A 20,510-nucleotide genomic window follows, 5' to 3' on the forward strand; every position below is an offset into this window, starting at 1 on the left:
CTGTCGGCAGGTTGGAAGCTGGTCAGTCATGGCGGGAGGTAGCACATGCCATAGGAGTGGCACAAAGTGTGATTTCTCGATTGTGGAATCGATTTCAAACAACTGGAAGTGTTCGAAGAAGACAAGGACAGGGCCGTCCACTAGCAGCCAAAGCCAGAGACGATCGTTATCTCTTGTTAACAGCCCGTCGAAACCGGCGTCAGAATACAACTCTGCTCCCGCGAGCCTTCCGAACAACAACAGGACGCACAATATCTACTCAAACGGTCCGCAATCGCCTTCGAGAAGGTGGTCTCTACGCACGTAGGCCTATAGTGTGTGTTCCATTAACTGCACGACACCGTGTTGATCGAAGAGCGTAGGCGGAGGAACATCGTGGGTGGGGACGCAATGAATGGGGCAATATTTGTTCTCTGACGAATCTCGATTCAGTGTAGAGCCTGATAATCGACGTGTTTTCATCTGGAGAGAGTGTAGAACACAATCCCATGTTTGTGCGAGAAAGATCCCAGTATCATGGTGGTGGACTGATGGTGTAGGCAGGAATCAGCATTGGTGGGCATACTGAGCTCCACATCATCCGAAATGGTTCTTTGACGGCTCTCAGATATAGGGATGAGATCATGAAAACTCTTGTTCTTCCTTATGCTGGTTCCATTAGTGATTCGTTCCTTTTCATGGATGACAATACTCGTCCTCACAGAGCTCGGTTAGTGGATGAGATACTGGATGCTGAGGGTATCGCTCGGATGAAGTGGCCAGCATGCTCTCCTGATCTCGTTCCAGTTGAGCATGTCTGGGATATGCTTGGCAGACAAATTGCCGCTAGGCCAGTATATCCAACAACCATTCCAGAGCTGGAAGTCGCTCTTCTGGATGAGTGACACAACATCCTCGAAGAACTCATCGATAATCTGATTGAATCCATGCCACAGGTGCGAGGCTCTGTTGGCTATTCGAAGTGATCATATGGCATATTAAGGAACAATCAGTGTTGTTGCCTTGCCTGTTTGTGAGCAGTTCGAGAGGTGCACACATAACCGTCTTGTGTCGAGCCATGTAAACAAGGTTTTCCGTGCCCCAACACCAGTATGTGCCCCATTTTTCTAGTGTATCTTAAAGCATTTCTTCTTGTATGATATATATGAGTCAAACACAAGCTTATTCATACACTATCTTAAGGTCTTGTGTGATATTTCAGCTGAACCTCTAATTTTTTGAGCATTATATACAGTATATATATATACATATAGTGGCGGATCCAGGATATGATCAAGAGATCAACCATAGTTTGCAGTTTTATCCAGTGTAAAGCAGGATTGAAGCCCATTTTATGCAGTGTATACCTGAGTGTGAAAGGGGGGCTGTAGCCCCCTTGGATCCGCCTCTGTATATATATATATATATAATATGATCGAAAATGGCCTCGAATCCATACTCGCTGAGATGAATAGAAGATGCCGTTTAAATCCACAAATTCATCCCCATTAGTACTCTAAGGAGGATGGTGACATGTAAAGATAATTGAAAATTATCGATATTAATGTCAAATTCATAGTTTTGGGGCTCCACAAGTTCATTGGTGACAGTTTTAGTGCCCTTTGTGTCTAAAATGAATCGTATTCTCCCCGTGCAAAGAGCGGATATTCTGCTAGTCTGTAATAATGACGAACGGAAGTTTCACTTAATATTTCTAGCTGCTCAAATTTACTCACTTGTGCGGTATATGTGTGTAAAGTGGAATTAAAACCTGTTGCTTTAAGTGTTTTTCCGTTAGCGAAATACATTGTATATACAGTAGGACATCGATAATCCTAACGTCAAAAATCCGAACGCGGTCCCTAGAAGCTTTTTACATTTTGTCTTAATGCTAGCGATAAACAAACAATAGCGTGTCCATCGACGTTATGTGAAGTCAGTGTTTTTACAAAAGTTCATTTATATATAACTAGCAGCGTTCACCCCGCTTCGCTGCGGTCACCCCGGAACGCAATAAACTTTGTTACTTAGATAATTTTTACTTTTTCGCTTTCAAGTGATATGATAAAAACCATAGAAGATTGCAGTAAATGTTAACATTATATCGCCTGTCATTTATGTTAACCCGCCCCGCTTCGCTGCGGTCACCCCGGAACGCAATAAACTTTGTTACTTAGATAATTTTTACTTTTTCGCTTTCAAGTGATTGCAGTAAATGTTAACATTATAGCGCCTGTCATTTATGTTAACCCGCCGAGTGACACGGTCATGCGGGTTGCATATAAATACGTTTATTTTTACCTATGATGAATAACTAACAAAGGATTTGTACGTTATGGACACTTGAATGGTCAATTATCTCAAGACACTGGTAATTAAAAATTAAAGTGATATGATAAAAACCATCTAGGGTCCAAATCCTAATAACCCCCCAAAAATGAAAGAAATTGGTTCAGCCGTATTAGCGTGATGAGGGAACAAAGGATTTTGTACGTTCTCTTTTATATATAAGATTGTTTGTCATGTAGGTCATTGCCATTTATATATCATTGTTTGTCATTGCCTATTTTTATTTTTATTTTTTCTTAGGCCTATAAGTTTTAAGTGTGACTTACAAGAACAGTGTTATTTAGAGTACAAGCAAGTTCTTCAGAAACATTAAATGTAAGTAGCCTTATGTACGGTATTGTAATTACTGTATGTACTGAATAACCACTGTATCGATAGAAGAACATACCGTACAGTATATGTAAGCCTAAATGGCATTTTCTTGGTCATTTTCGAAAATCCGAACAATTTGAAAATCCGAATACCTGTGGTCCCAATTAGTTCGGATTTTCGACTTCCCACTGTATATGTTGCAGACATGTTACAGCAAGTAGGATTACTAGCATCAGGCCAACAAATAGTTTTTAAACTACATTTTCCTGTTTTTGCCAATATTTCCGAACAAATGATTTTTTCTAATGGTTTCAAAATTTCCGGAATTTTACATAGAACAATGAAGATATCTCTATGAAATATATGTTTGATTTAACATATTAACTAAAATGATTCTGTGATTCACAAACAGGATTATTCTAATGATACCCAAATTTTCCACTTTTTTCCCCTTCACAACACTAATCTGAACACACAGTGCACCGAGCACTCCTAACGATGGCGAATGTTAACACCACGACATCGGCAACTATAACTGAAATGAACACGTGACTATCGCCACTAGACCTTGGCACAATGGCAGAGCGTTGCATTGTCTGATGAATCCCGATATCTTCATCATCATGACGATGTGAGGGTGCGAATCCGTCATGTTCAAAGGGAACAGCTCCTTGACATCTGTACCGCGGGACGGAGACAAACTGGCTGCGGCTTAATTATTATCTGGGGAACATTCAGGTGAGCATCCATGTGTCTAGTGGAGCTCGAGCAAGGCACTATGACGGCCGAGGCGTCGCACGCTGCTTACAAACTACGTACACCCCTTCATGACGGCCATGTTTCCCATCGGTAGTGGCATTTTTCGACAAGATAATGCAACATGTCACAAGGCCAGGAGTGTGATGGAGTGGTTCGAGGAACACAGGAGCGAGTTCCAAGTGATGTGCTGGTCTCCAAACTCTCCGGATCTGAACCCAATCGATCACATCTGGGATGTGATTGAACGTGACGTGAAGGCGCATCACCCCTTCCCCGGAATTTACGGGAATTAGATTACCTGTGTGTGCATATGTGGTGCCAACTCTCTCCAGCGACCCACCTAGGAACATTGCGACCATGCCAAGACGCGTTGCCGTTGTTATTCGTGCCAAAAGGTGGATATACTAGCAATTAGGTAGGTAGTCATAACGGTCTGGCTGATGTGTGTGTATATTTTAACTCGTATATTTTGTCTCGACGCGAGTTTCGAGACGTCTCGACTCGAATTCGAGTCGAGTCGAGACAGAGACTGTCGAGTCGAGACAACATTTTCTCGAGACGAGTCGAGACAGGCTTAAATCTCGACTCGACTCGACTCGTGCGCATCCCTACTTGCTTGCAAGAACCTTGCAAGTCTTGCTTTTAAGAAATCTTATGCTTTTGATAGTTAAATTTTACTATGGATATAATTGATGATAAATTCTACAATCTGCGAATAGTAACGGATACACAATGTATGTTTTTTAATGTAATATAGTTTACCTTCTTGTAAGTATGATGATAGTGTACAACATAGGCAATGACCTTTATTTTTTTGTTTTAATGGGTGGCCACGCCTCACTACTTATAACATAAATGACAATGTTTCGGAATCTTTTCATATTTTTAACAGACCCAATATTCCACTGGTTCCCAAACTGGGGAGGCTACCCCTGAGACGCATGAAAGAGAATCAAGACGGCACAGATTACTGAAATACCATGATTTGCAAAATTATTTTTACACTCTAAAGGCGTCATTTTTTCCTTTTCAACCACGATTAGCTGTTGTTTGTATTGAACAAACTTCCAATTAAACATTGAGATTTTGTTTTACTGATTCCAATATATACTCTATGCGGCAGAAACATAGACATTACGCAAAAGCGATGAAAAAAATTGGAGGCTTTCGAAACGTGGACATGGAGAAAAAAAGGAGAGAATTAACTGGGTTGAACAGAAAACGAATAAGAAGGTTTTAAAAATAATAGCAGTAGAGGAGAAAAGAAGAATTTTAGATGTAATTAGAAGAGAAAAAGAAACTGATTGGGACATTGGCTGAGCTGAGGAGGAACTGTATTATGAGGAACGTGCTAGAGGGTGGCTGGAGGAAAGAAAGGGAAGGGGCGAAGGAGACTGCAGTTGAAGGAAGGTATTAAAACAGAAAATTGCTACGTCAAGACGAAGAGACGAGCTGAGGCCCTCCGTACATTGAAACTTCTCAGTTGCAGCAAGTGACCTACCAATAATGGCAGAATAGCTATGATGATGATGATGATGATACGTTTAGCAATATTGGCCAAAAAAGAGAGAAGAAAAATTAAAATAATAATGATTACAATCAAATCTCTTAACATTTTAGAATAATTTGAGTGAAAACTGAAAACAATCCAACTATCTATGTCTATGTCTAAACTCAATATATATAAACACTTTTTATCTATATTAGAAAAACAAAAAAAGCATCGAATTCTAGCTTATTGGATATAACTGTACAAAATCACTCTCACTTGTAAATATGAATTATTTATTTGTATATTGTTATATCGCTCAATCCTCGATAAGCCGTATACCTAAGGAGTATATTTATATTTATATGAAAGTTATATTTATATAAACAATTATTCAATGTATAAGAATCCACCCATTAAGTCAAACTTGTGGTCACATGCACTAAGTTTTTGTCAATGTCATGAAAATGTTATTTCGATATTAATTTTATAAGCACACGTTAAAAATGTCCAACAGATGCTTGAGTCTCGGAGCCAAGGCCATATTCATGTAGTCGGCAACTATGGTGTACGGAATTACCAATGTTCAATACTACATTTTTCTATAGTTTTGGAAGAACGCCACTAATATGTTTTGAAATGAAATGAAATATCCAGTTAAGGCCCCAATATTATGCACCGAGGCTAAGAGGGACGGTGGTGGTGAGAAAATAATGAAATGGTGGAATAAAGAAAGTAGAAGGAGACTGGAAAATCCCGAGTAAACCCCACGCACGTGGTATTTGTCCACAAAAAGCTCACATGGAGCAACATGACACCTGTGTGGCTTGAAAACTAGTAATAGCTACAGAAAATGCGAACAACAAATTCAGAAGCCGACAAACTGTAGCTATATGCTACAGGGGTAGATCGACTCACACGGATTGCATGAACTACTGGAACACATTCACCCCAGCGGCACTTTTACTGAAGCCAAGAAATTCAGCTAAAAGGCGTAATGATTTTTCCCCTTCCTTTTTACATTCTATATATATATATAAAAAAAATTCAAGTAGTACCGGTACTTGTGCAAGATTCTTGCGCAAGTCTTGGTCTTGCATCGGGATTCCTGGTCTTGGTCCGGCGTGCAAGCCTCTTGCACAAACTGCAAGACTAAGACTCTTGGGCTCATCACTAACCTTAATACGATTGAATTCTTTTTATAGACAACAGTAATGAATTATTTTCTGCTTTTAACCACTTTATTATAATTATTGTTTACTTTTTTAGTGCTTTCATTATTTTAAAATTTCTAGTTTAAAATTTGCCGTTTCTGAAATTAGTTTATATTTGTCTAAAAAAAAAAAAAAAAAAAAAAGTTTTTATCTGTAGCTACATTGTTTATTAAAGTGAATACCATTCTACCTCCGTGGAACTCATAGCAACAACTTCATTACTTTTCCTGCCTCTTTGCTGGTTCGGCGGAATTTATGCTGCAGGGAAATCTTGACTGTCAACAAAATCTCAAAAATAATTTAATGAAACGTTAGTTGTCTCTTTGACGACTGGAAAAGAAAAAAAAATATGTACTAGATTCTCAAAAAATAGTAAACGCGGTTAGCGTATGTGCTTTCGTTACGGGAGGTCTGAGTTTGATGGTCGATGATCTAACGTTTCACGTAGGCCCACATCTCACATAGACTCAGCGCTGAATGGGACGTTAGATTTCAGATGCCCGTACGAATAGTTTGTATATTAAGGCTTGTATCCATGCCCGTATCGTACTCTTAAAAAGTGAGAAAATGTCCGTATTTTTGTTTCGGACTCTTTTAGTAACCAGGGATAAAAGTGAATCTGAAAAAGAAGGGGGATGCATGACGTCACGCCGTGCCCCTTACCTATCTTTGTCCATTGACATTTTTTAGGAAGTGGGGGACGCCATAGATATTTTTTGGAAGTGGGGTAACGGCATCCTTCCGCGTTTCTCCCTCACTTTTACTCCTGTTAGTAACTATTTCCTTACCACTGCGACGATTATACGCTCATCAAGGAAAATAGCGGGATTTTTGTACTCTATTATTTTAAATATAAATGAAAATCCAAGGAACAGACTATGGTCTCTGTGAGAGAATCGCAGCGGTCTGTAACGTGAGTTTACGAACGGTGCAAAGAATTGTGAGGAGGAGAAAAAAATCTTAGTCAAACTTAAAATACGTTATTTTCATTCCCGGATATAAAACCTTGCATTCAAAACCTAATCACAGATAGAGACTTGAGACTCCTTAGCTGTCATGAATGTTCCATTGTAACCAATTTGGTAACACAACATGCAATGAGCCAAGTATCATTTGAGGTTACAAAAAAGAATGAAAAATGATTTCGGTGGAATGTATTTTTAAATAGCGTAAACAGATTACTCTAATTGCTTTAAATTTCAGGATATTACTTTTATTAGAGTAGAGTTTTAATTTCAATGCTAACCTTATCATGTTCAAATATCAAGGTCGTCCTGTTTCTTTAAAAAAGTAGTGACGCTCTCACAGTTTATTACCGGGGGATCTCATGGTATGGAATACATTCACTCTCAGTGTATTCCATACCCTCAGTCTGTAGGTCCTCTTCTGGAATATTCTGAAAATTGACCCTACTGGAAATGCAATTTTAGGTAATTTGTGAATGAAAATGGATTTTTTTCCGAGTTTTTTTACCTTTTTTCTTCACATTGAAAAATATGTATTCCTAAATAAGAATATGCAACGCTTTCAGAGAGGTTGTAGGGTTCTAAGCTTCTAACACCCGATCTAAGTTTTCGTCACACCATTCTGAGCGCCAACCTTTTGTGATATAAGAAATGTGGATAAGTTTAGCTGAAGATACCATGGAGGATACGTATAGCTGTGACGTATGGTTTCATGATTTTGTGGTATGGGCAGATCCTCTATTTTATAACATTCTTGGTGATACCTCCACGTGACGTCACCGACTGCAAAGTATCCTGGAAATATAAGAGCTGAAAGGCTGAATCGAGAGTCCCCTGAAGAGATATGATTACGTATTAGTAATTTCCCTATTCTTTCTTTCTGTTTTTGTTTCTTTATCCTCCATTTATTTTCTCCTCCTTTTTTCTTCTCTCTTTTTGTATGGGTGCTGAGTACCTAAAAAAAAGAAAAAAAAAAAAAAAAACTAGAGAGCGCTCGAGCACCGGAGCACCGCCAGACTCGACGACCCTTTATATGCATTCTGTAGTCCTTTAATTAAATGACCAACAGTTTTCAGTAACATCGAAAGTGTTCGTATTTTTTATTCACAAATCCAGGGCACCGGATTCAAGCCCCGATCGTAATTTGGAGTCCACGTTAATAGTAGGTACGTACACTACCTCATAACTTTGGCGTTGCATAAGAAACTTTATTCCGCACCAGCCTTTTCTACGAAGCATAACGCAACACAAAACTTGCAAAAATCAATTAGTTGCTATATCTATGCCCTATCCTACTGCAGCTCTGAAGTGCTAGTTTTACATTGCGTTGACGCAAGCTGTTACGGAAAAAATCCTAGCATTCAATATAAAAATAAGAAAAATCTTCAAGGGCCATTTCCGTAAAATATGAAAGCTGGAACAAGCAATTGTAGGTATTTTATACCAATTATCGCAAAGTAAAACACATACTTTGCGTTGCGTTTACACACCCCACGACAATTTATCGAAAATTCGAGTTTTTATCGAGTTTTTATTTAGCTATGCGCATTTGCTTGTAAAGATCTGGCAAAATTGTGTAAACGTCATACGATCTGCCCAATAGCATGCAATGGAATAATGTTGGCGGGAAAGGTTCTGCGGAGGTAGATTTACATTACAAAAATGTTCATTAAGCAGGTAATGGATGGCGAACTTATAATAAAACTATCCGATAACAATAATATTTATTTATTTCATTCGATAGCACCTTAAGATGTTAATTACGTATAAAGTTCTCTTATCTGCTTAGTATTTACAAAAAAATATCTATTGGTTAGAAGAGACACTTGCTGGAATTATTCGCAAGTTGATCTTTGTATGATCCAATATATATATATATTTCATTTGTAATAATTCATGTTAATTTTGATACAAGATAAATGTAATGTGCGTGAGAATTCACTTTAAAGCTGCAATTAATCACCAGTTCTGTTTCATGTATTGGGTTAAGTTTAGAGTTACCCCTCCGCTTTTTATAAAAATCAGGAAAATTTACAGGAGCAATGAGGTAAGAAATGATAATCTGAAGTTTTTATTTGATGTTTAGGAATGTAAATTCGGCAGGAGAGTTATGTTTAATACGAGAAAAGATATGTGGAAGTTAGTACTATTTGCCGGATGCGGAAGCTTTCGCGGAAGGTTTCAGCAGCATGGTAGTTGTAAAATATGGCGAACAGGTGTAACGGATGCGCAAAAATAATGAAGAAAACCTTTTAAATTTTTGTGAAGCCCACGGAGTACTGAAGTCAAGTGAAATGTAACAATTTTTAATACTTTAAGCACTGTTTTTTGTATGTTGCAAAGTCCAAGGGCACCTTCAGACTGGAGGGGCAACTCTAAACTTAAGCCAAAAATAGAAAGGAAAGTTGGAAATCTACAAAGTGGAACTTTTCAACTAACACTAGCCGTTTCTGGACACTACACTGGCAAGGCTACTCCCTTGCAACCTCTGTAACAAGAACACATTGGAAAACTATATTAGATATTAAGGGTTTACGTCATAACTATGTGCATATTTCCCGTGTCATTTTTGCGTGTCCATTCGTTCGTTTTGATCAGCCTGTTGAGCTGGGAACATTGCTTTTCCATTTAACATGGGGTGTCATACAAGTGTGGAGACTAAACGGTTGGTGCAGTTAGAGAAAATGCCTTCCTTTTAGACTATAAACTGACGATTCCAACAACTTTCATTTCTGTCCATTTCTGGGTGTCTGTACTTGCAACTGAGTTGGCCTGTGGTCCCAGACTTTCGATCATGATTTTCCTTGATAAAGTGGAGTGATATCACTCGACTTAACTGAAATGAGTGGTTGTTAAACGAAAATGTTGGATATGCTTGTATTTACACCAGGGCGCAAAATTTCAAAATCAGACGCACTCGCCAGTTCAAAAATGATGGTCGCCAGTATCTCACGTATAAATTATGAGAGGTCTCCTCCCCACGGCCTTTGATTTAAGAAAGAAAGAGATTACATCAGGGTATAAAATCTCAAAACCAGACAATTAGATTCATATACATGTTAAAATATAACATATTAAGACTTCATGTTTGTGTAACGCTCTCTCTATGCCCTGAAGTACCAGTCGTTGGTTGCAAAGTCCCTAAGTGAAGAGCCACTGATGGGAACTATCAACAAATCATCCAGTGTGCCACTCTTCAGTGAATTCCTGTAGGCAGTCATAACTCTGTTGAGATTCCTGAAGCCTTTCTCATATGAAGCAGTACTCACAGGTATAACTGCTTAAAATGTGACAATTGGAAGCAAATTTGGGAATCTCGTATTGAAGTTTTTACTGTTAATCTTATTTCGATTGAGGGTGGGAAAGGAGGAACGAATTACAACGTTCTGAAGACTTCACATTCCGTGTTATCTCTCACTCAGTGACAGTTATTTTCGTGCGAAAGTGCACAGCCCTGTGAGTTTAGGCAGAAACTATTCCTACTGAACACTGGTCGCCAGCTCTGAATTTCATCGCCAGTGGCGACCTGGCGACCAGACAATTTGCGCCCTGTTTACACGCAGAAAGTACAAGTTGAATTTTATATACATATATATATATATATATATATATATATATATATATATATATATAGAGAGAGAGAGAGAGAGAGAGAGAGAGAGAAATAATCACAACAAACTTAAGAGGTAGCGACAGTAGGCACTAGATATGCATTATTCTTTAGCTTATGTGGTATAGATATCTAGTAGCTATTGTGTATTCCATCTATACGTGTGCAGTTTGTATATAAAGGATGCTGCCTTCTACGAGTGGAGGCTAGTGCCATAAATAAGTCATCGTCCGCGGGAACTTGTGGAAAACACTCCTGATAACTAAATGGCCAACCAGAACCTTCATTTCTAGCATTTGACAACCGCTCGTCAAGTCCACGTGGGGTACTTAGTTGCCACAGTTCCAAACGCTGTCCTTTCAGTCAGTGATTAGCAGATTGTTGTTCAACATATATAGTTTTTTTATACATATATGTTATACTCGATTATAGCAAAATGTGGAGGCCTGACATCTGTTTCACTTTAGCGAGACACGAGACACAGTGGGTGCTGCGACATTGCAACCTCGCAAATGCGGTCAAAAGAGGGCTAGGGGGAGGAAGAGATACTGTTGTAAAATCCAGCAAGGAATGTTCAAAGAATTTGCCGAACTGCCCATGTATTGAAGGAATACACTATACTTTGATATATATATATATATATATATATATATATATATATATATATATAAAATCCAATTCTTTCTGAGTTTTTCTAATACTTATTTGTTTCTTGTTTTAAAAGGTTATCATTCAGGGCTTTAAAAGCTACAGAGAACAGACAGTCTTAGAGCCTTTTGATCCCAGACACAATGTTGTTGGTATGTATATGCATAGTTAAAAAAGTATGATTTGCTTTTGTAACATAAGATGTAGGATGAAAAATATGAATTGTTTAACCAGACGTTTGAACCTTATTAACATTGAGTGACAGATTTTAGGTTCAGCTCCTTCCAAACTACATCCATCCTCGATTACACCTTTGTTTCGGGAAACAAATGTTTTGGTGATTTTTTTTCTTTCTTTAAAGTTTCCATCATCTTAATCCGTTGATCGCTGAGATACTTGACAACGTATTTCCCTACAACACAGCTCTTCCTTTGGTAAGTCTCTTAGATTTTTATTCCTTGATGTTTCTATTCTTTCCCTTACTGTTTTTAATTTCCGTGACCAAGACTCTAGGGGAGAGTCGAAAGCTTGGAAACTTAAAGGAAATTCAGGAATTACAGAATAATAATAATTTTCCATTAAAAATTATACATTTGTAATGATTTAATTATGATGATTTGTCTCATAATTTTTAAAAAATCGTTTATTCTTATTTTAAAATTATTGCGACATTAAAAGTGATGCAGCAACTTGCGAACAATATTTATGGTACATGACTTCAAATAAAGTTTCCATATCTCTCTGTTTAGTCATTCTTTGAGAAAAATTTTTGTATATTCTTTTCAATACCAACACGAAATGCCCGGTTTTACGAAACATTTTTTTTTTTTTTTCAGACAAGACGTGTAAAAAGTATAAGTTGCTGAAATGCAGCTTTTAAGAGAGGAACACAGTACTATTCTGGAGTTTCGAGGCTATGCTACCATGTGGACATCCGTGCTAGTATAGCATTTCGTAGTGAAATGAAAGACAAGAAAAAAAAAAAAGATCGGAATTTTTTTTTCTCCTACAGTAATTCAGTTCTTGCCTTCGTTTCTTTGTTCAAGTTACCCTGTGTGTCCGTGAATTCTTTCCCTGGTTACAAACATTCATAAGGCGTAAAATATGACACAAAATATTATTTATCTTGAATCGCGTGTAACATTCAAGTTTTTCTGTACATACTTACTGTTATTTTGTTTATTATAGGGCCCAATGACCTAACAACAGCGCAATCGGATACCATTTGCAGAAACATTACTCAAACCAGAAGAAAGCCCAATGTGTCCTCTGGTATCACGAGATACATTCACCAAAACCAGTCCAGAGACAATTCCAGACAGCATACCATAGAGAGCCATTAGTTGTTAAAAACATCAAGATGTGGTATGCTATGTTTAGGGAAACAGGCAGAGTCAGTGATCTGCTTAGAACAGGCAGGCCTGCACCTAGTACGAAGACAATTCAGACAGAGAGAGATGCCTTCGCGAGAAGTCCCGAGAAGTCAGTCCGCAGAGCCTCATGCGAGTAGCAGATTCCTAAGACATCAATGCATCCTACACAAATATCTTTTCCGTGCGTACAAAGTTCAGATCGTGTAGTTCCTACAAGTAACACATTACAGTGCTGGTTATGACTTTGCTGTTGCCATGCTGTCTGAGATTGAGGGAGATGTTGACTATTCGGAACGTGTCCTTTTCTCAGATGAAGCCACATTTCATTTGAATGTTGTTGCCAAGCAACGCAATGCTAGGATCTGGGCGTCTGAGAATCTCCACTTGTGTTTGAGACCGTCAGAGACAGCCCTAAGCTGAACATGTCGTGCTGTCTTATGCACAATAAAATCATAGTACCTTTTTTCTTCAGTGAAAAGATAATCACAACCAATGTGTTGCAGTTATTTGTTGTGCCACAGATTCAGGACATTCAAGACTTAATTTTCCAACAAGATATGTGCCACCTCATTGGGGATTAGATGTCCGTGCCTATTTGGATACAACATTTCCGGGAAGATGGATTGGGCATGATGGTCCCATAAACTGGTCTCCACAATCACTGGACGTAACACCACTGGATCTCTTCCTTTGGGGTTAAGTCAAGGACCAGGTTTAGCAAACACCAGTGAACGACATCGCAGAATTACTGAAGTTATAACATCCATCTCGCATGTAATATTGATCAACACATGGGTGGAATTGGAATATCGCCTGAATATCCTCCGGGCAACGAAAGGATCACATAGAAATTTATTAATTATGTACACAAGAGCTTGAATATGCAATTCAAGGTAAAAAAAAAAGTATTTGTTTATGTGTCATATTTTGTGCCTTATAAATGTAATCATGGAAAGAATTCTAGGACATTTTGTATACTATAAGGAAGGCTCCTTATAGTTTATTCTTGGTATCTCAAAATCTTGAATAACTATTTCTGTTCTACATTATCTAAGGCTTTGTTCCAAGTCTGTAACTTTTTCGTAAGTTGATTTTAGTATTCACCTCTTTCTATAAGTGACTACGTTTTGTGTAATACTTGAACATCTTTGGTATTGTACTTGGTGTCATGTAAATGTTTTGGTAAGCCTGAGACTGCAGCAGTGTCATCCTTAGAGTATTAGGCGTTCTTTGGTCCTAATGCTGGTACTTCGCTTCCTCATACCTATGCCAGTATTATACCACTTGCATTTTAGCTCGTAAATTCCAGCATCCGAATTATGGTTCAAAAAGTATTATTTATAACTTTTTCGTTCGTTTGTTTGTATATTGAAAATTTTAAGCGTAAAATTCGAATTATATTCCCCCCCCCCTGTTTTCTTCCATCTATGTAATATGCAAGGGAATAAAGGAAATTTATTTCTTATCTTCATACTGTTTTAAGTTCTTAGCTTTTTAGAGCTAGATTTCGTTTTTTCTCTGTATCAAAATCGTAACCATTCTTCTGATCTGAGTGGTAAATGAGTGCAATTTCTTTTTTAAAACTACGATAGAAATCTGTAAACACTCAAAAACATGTTGATTCAGACATTCATTGTAAGGTGCATATATTTTATGGATCTAAGTGTTACTCAGTGGAGGTTTCTTTTAACTAACAGAGTTAAACTTATTATTTATCCTATGGAAATTAATTTAAACATTTTAGAGTATTGCCCTTTTCAACTTAACTGTAAATATTATTTTTAAATCATTCTTGTCCGTTAATTTTCCCCAAAAGGATGTATTTTTGTGTGAAAAAAAAATCATCCATCCCCCTCCCCAAAATCTAACTCATTTGCATCTCTGTGTTAGGAAACTTAGACCAACAATGAGATTTCTTGGTAATATGCTTGATTAGCAATAAGTAGTAATCCAGGCCCGTATTGAGGTAAGTGCTATTCTGTCCTCGAGCACAGGGCGGCAAAATTTTGGATTTTTTTAAAGATTCACAATAAAGTAATATTTAAAAATAGCATACGCGAGAAAATATGTTAATGTGTTTAATTCGCTCTAATTACAGTAGTAATTAGTTAGCTAGCTTACCTGATTATTTTTAAATTAATCCTCTTTCATCTCCACCCAAGGAGTGAGGATGAACTGATACTGTTAAGCCCAGCGACCTCGAAAACTATGAATTCAACACTAATATCTATCGTTTTCGATTACTTTTAAAATCTCGCTCTTTCTCTGGGGAGTGGAGTATGATCTTGAAGTTTAATTGGATTAAAACTGCCACTACTTGTCTCAGCGACCCCCAAAACTATGAATTCAACTCTAATATTGTTCATTTTCGATTACTTAGAAATTCCCCCATGTTATTCTTATGGGGACTTTGCACCCCTATATCTCAGCTCAGGTGTGACCTAGGGACCTGGAACAGGTCGTTTGGATCATTTTTCTGAGAGCTTTAAAACATATTAAAATTTCGTGTTTCTATCTATTAAGGTTCTCGAGTTGAAAAGCGCTACAGGCAAACAGCGTATTGTATTATTAATATAGTTGCTATTAAACCATTACTAACGGTGAATAATGTAAACAATTATTTTTCTTATCAGTTATCACCATAGTTATTGGTGTCTCACAATGATGTCCGCCAATCCTAGCTTCAAAATGACACCCACATTAGATCTCTAGTAGGCTATTCTCTGTATGTTGACTCTGTATGTGGACTAGGGTGTAGCTCCCCTTCCACTTCCAAACTACTGTGGGTTCACCTTGCCCAGGGATCTTCGGGTCAAACACCTATCTTTGGGCAGAACACCACATCATAATCATTATTGAGAGAATTAGGCCATTTAAAATTACGTTGTAAATTTGTAACTTGTAATACCGGTATCTAAACTGGTACTGAACAAGAGCTGGTATGTTCTCAAAATCACAACTTGTTTCCTTGTTTGAGACATAAGTATGTACGGGGGGCGCTAATTATTTAGAGCACAGTGGCGCACAATATATAAATACGGACCTGTACAAATCTGAAAAATTAATAGTATATCCTCCTTTTACCTTAAAAACTTTTTGACCGATTACTTTGTGTAGCAACATCAAATTTTCCTCTCAATTGGTTTGAAACACTTAAACATGTCAGAAGTTAGTTGGGAACTGTGAATAAACGATGAAACTTGATATGCTTCAATATGGTTTTTGTGTTTAGTTTTGATTTCGATTTTCCAATCTGATATAATGAATTAATTGGTTTTATTTGTGCATATATAAAATTTCTTCGTCTCATAATAAAGAAGAATATAAGTATTTACACCTATTTTAGTTTATTTATGTATCATCAATATTTTGGCCCTTTTTTTGTTCCATATATATATGGAATATATATATGGCCTGGTTAGTCTTGAACCTGCGTTTTCCCATAAGACATTCGTTACTTATTATTCTGTAAGTTGGTCACTTGTCAACTCTTTCGTATTTCCATATGAGAGGTAGATGTTCTGTATTTGTGACTGGAGATGAAGCATGGATTCCCACGATTTGTCCTTGGAGGTCAAGGGCCAGAACACTACCCTGATAAAAGAGGTGGTAAAAGAAGATGTGAATAAGAAAAAATATGTACAGGAATTCAGGAAATGGTTGTACATATTTGTTTACCCTGTCTGTTTTGGTAAATCCATTATCTATATCGGCTCCTTTCATCAGTGGGGAGCTTTAGTAATTTCGGAAACTTCTAAATGTTAAAGCTAATCATTTCAATTGTCAACTGTTGACACCTGACGGCTTGTCGAAAGGTAGCGGAGGTTTTGAGATATGAATTCCCTTAAGATTTTCTCAAAACACCTTTTTCTCAAAGGGAAACTCTTGCAACTCATTAACGAGAGGTAGTTAACTACAAAATTAGAATGTGTATATGTGCCAAAAAGAATAAAAGAAATACGTCTAGAATGAACCATCATGAGTAAATTTGTTATTAATAACTGATTCGCTATTTTTCGAAAGGTATCTGCATAAAATATTTGCCACTGTCGAAAAAAGTCGAATTTATAATTTTGCTGTTCTTGTTTTCAATCTTAATAACTCAGTGTGCTACAATATCAATTTCAATAAACTGCATACATATGTTTCTACTGTATTTTATGGTTATTTGTGTTATTGTGTTTTCAATTTGAATAAGTCAGTGTACCAGACTAATTTTCAGGAAGAGAAAGGTACATACATTAAACATACTGTAGTAATTGTTTATAATATTGTTATGATTACTCTTTATACATTTTTTAAAAGTAGGTGTCGTGCCATTGCTTATTAAAATTTTACAATCAAGTAATACTAGAAATCCTATTCTAAACATATACCAATCACATTTAAATTCTGTAAGTTGGCCACTTTCCAATGGAACCAATGGTGCCCAACATAGATAGGTTTCACTATATATATACATATATAATGACCTTCGTGTATATATATATATATATATATATATATATATATATATATATATACGAGGGTCATTTAACTCGAAGTGGCAACATAGTTGTGAAATGGAATGTAGTGAATCACTCACCTCAAGAAGCTTACAACCCTTCGCCAGATGTCTGGTAACCGTTGAATACCTGTCAAAGCCCCGCTTTGTGAGAGGGTGTTGACAGTGCGCCCGAAGGCACGAACAATGCTGGGAGTGTCTCAAACGTTTGCCCCTGAGAAGTTCTTTCATTTTTGGGAAAAGATCAAAATCGCAGGGGCTCATATCCGGGGAGTATGGCGTGTGCTCCAGTACTTTCCAATTCCATCGTTGTAACAGAATCTGTACTGGATTGGCTGCATGGCATCTGGCATTGTCGTGTAGGAGAAGAGGTCCAGACTCCAGGAAGTGTGGACGTTTGCGCCGCAGTGCTGGTCGCAAATGGTGACTGAGGTATGTAGCATTGAAGGTAATGCCCGGTGGAACTTGATGTGACAGGATAATGCCTTCGTTGTCGTATGAAATTATCATCATCAGCTTCACGTTTGCTGGCTCTTGCCTAAGCTTTTTCGGTCGTGGAGATTCTGGGTGGCACCATTCACTCGACTGACGTTTCAATTCAGGCTCGTAGGATCTTCTCCACGTTTGGTCTCTTGCAATAATGCGATGCAAGGAGTCATCACCTTCCTCATTGTAACGTTGAAGGTGTAGGCGCGAACATTCCCACCTATGCCACTTTTGAACCCCGGTCAGAGCTTTGATACCCATCTGACTGCAATTTTCCGCATGCCAAGATCTTGTGTTAGCATGTGGAACACTGATCCGGAAGAAATGTTCAGCTCCTGCGCCAATTCACTAGAAGTCCAGCGCCAATCACCGTAATCTTGCAAGATGAATTTCGTTCGTAGCCGTTCGCATATGCCCTCCACCGTGCATTTTGTCTTTTGACTGTCGCCCCGCCTGAAATGCTGCAACCCATCTCGCCACTGTCCAATACGGTAGAGCAGCTTCACCACAGGACTCTACTAATCCTCTATGAATCGTCTTAGCATTTCGTCCTCGTGCCACCTGGAAGTTCATAAACACACGCTGTTCTGCACGCGTGAACATTACGTTAGGGCGGTATTTCACACAACAGTAACTTTAACAATGTCTACTCGCCACACACACCGTAAGATGGGACCGCAGCAACGTTGAATTGACTTGTAGACATCCACGGAACACACTACGTTCGTCATTTGTCTCCTGCCCACGCGACACTCCAATCGTAGCAGTGTTGCCAGTTCGAGTTAAATTACCCTCATATATAATATATTTATTCAAGATAACTCCTCCTTTAGATGGGAGGTGGTCACACAATTGGCTCCCTAAAGCGAGGATATCTTTATGTTTTGATGAGTGGAAAATTACAGGTCCACATCGTACAAATACAAATACAAATACAAATATGGCGATCGGCTACTTACTAAACTTACAATCAACCTATGGCGTTGAGTTCAGGATGTGGACACATGGAGAACACTAACGCCAATGGAAGTAATCTCAAAATACTTCTGAATAAGTTTTTAAGAACCATTGAAGTAATTGCGCATATTTTCAAGTAAATTAATCTGAAGAAGAGGGATTATTTGGTTCTCGGTTATTATTATTAGGTTGGAGAGTTTTCGGACAAGCTTGTATATTTTTTTGATTTAAAATTTAAAAATGAAGTTATTAAACGATTCTGAATACAGTTTTAAAAAGTGATTATTTGATTTAAAAATAAATGAACCCGATGACCAGTAAAAGATAATATTAGTAATTTCTGCTTTCTCTAATTATTTCAGTTGGGAGAAATGGATCCGGAAAAAGCAACTTTTTCTATGGTAAGAATTACACTGCTGTTCATTAAGTGTTACATAAGTCAAAATCATTATAAAAGAATCTACCTCAGAAGGACCATATTCTACATAATGTGATGAATAATTTAGAATAAATGGAGGATTTGTTATTCATATAATTTTCTATGAAACTATCAGAATCTTGCTTAGATTTTGTATTCATATTCTGTTTGTTTTATTAGCTATATTTGTAAAAAGGAAGTGCTATAAATCAATTAATGATACTTTTATATATATGTAAGAAAATTTTGTATATAGACATATATATATATCTGTACCTATGTTCTAGGCACACTTGCAGACAATTAGAAATAAATATTTTTACTTCGTCAAGGCTACCATGTACCTGGAAAACTGGAAAAGTCAGGAAATTTAGTTGTTAATAGTTCAAAAAATCAATAAAATTATTATTTTTACTACTTTGCTTTTGATCGTGCAAAGCGTTCTGAGCTTTTATGACTAAACACGGTAGCTTGAAGAACTTAAGGCGACTAACTGAACTTGGTTATACCAGTCTTACTTTTTGTGAACTTAAAGTTAATGCTAACCTCCTATCTTATGAGTACTCTCAATCTCTAGTTTATTGTATGAGTAAAGAAGGGGAAGATTGAATAGATAATAAGAGCTCAGATTTTACGTTTGTTTGCTACTTGCCGGTTTAAATTTTAGAACTTAGTATTAGAATAAAGAAAATCATTACATTTTAGAACCAATTAAGAATAGCATGAAATCAGGTTTTTAGGGAGTTACTGAAAAATATTCACCTTATGAATATGTATGTTTTGATATGCGTAGTCCATTCGCAAAATCAGCTCATTGCATTTTGTAAAATGCTCTGGGGGACCTTCTAAGTTGGAAATAAATAGAAAAATGCTTCAGTCTTTCGTGCTTCATGGAAACGCTATGAGAAAAGCATGAAGGAAAAGCGTGCCAAGGAAAATGCAGTTAAGTCGAAAAAGCGGAAGAAACTCTTTGAGTTGCAGCGGTTGCTGCATTTTTTTTTCGAACGATTTTCTCAAAAACGACAGGTAATTTTGTTCTGCTTTAAAAAAAAAAAACAAAATCCAAAGAATGCTGAAGTTAAGGGTGTGAAATTTGGAATATAAACTCTTATTGAAAGTAAGGGAATATATATTTCAGAGTTTTCAGAAACTCCGCTTCTAAGAAAGAAAAGGGGGAAATTTTCTAAAATATTCAATTTCTTTTTCTTTATTCAGAAAATGCTTAGTATTGGGATTCACTTAAGTTGGAGGTGCTCTTCGGTACACAATCTGTTAATTAAAAATACGTGATTCAACATTTTCGAAAATTCTAAATCTAAAGAAGAAAAGGTGTACGATATTCAAATTTCTGGTGCTATATTTATTACACCTTATTTTCTTTAAACGCAAAACGGACACTTTTATTAGTACTGATATAATTTAGCAACCATGTATTTTCTTATACAAT

General features: G+C 37.2%; 1 protein-coding gene across 5 annotated transcripts in view; it reads left to right on the forward strand.

Annotated features, from left to right (window-relative positions):
- The first annotated feature begins 8,633 nt into the window (after positions 1 to 8,633).
- LOC145689187 (structural maintenance of chromosomes protein 3-like) overlaps positions 8,634 to 20,510 on the forward strand; it is a 137,671-nt gene continuing 125,794 nt past the window's right edge. Inside the window, exons 1-3 of one of the 5 annotated variants that reach the window (XM_081763327.1) lie at positions 8,634 to 8,744; positions 11,402 to 11,477; positions 19,008 to 19,046. In XM_081763327.1, the coding sequence (XP_081619453.1) occupies positions 8,730 to 8,744; positions 11,402 to 11,477; positions 19,008 to 19,046 (130 nt within the window). In that variant the 5' untranslated portion in view covers positions 8,634 to 8,729. The other 4 variants (XM_081763332.1, XM_081763322.1, XM_081763341.1 and 1 more) reach the window with 4 other exon arrangements.

This window comes from Thermobia domestica, chromosome 1, assembly GCF_964235325.1.
Source record: "Thermobia domestica chromosome 1, izTheDome1.hap1.1, whole genome shotgun sequence".
Classification (NCBI taxonomy): domain Eukaryota; kingdom Metazoa; phylum Arthropoda; class Insecta; order Zygentoma; family Lepismatidae; genus Thermobia; species Thermobia domestica.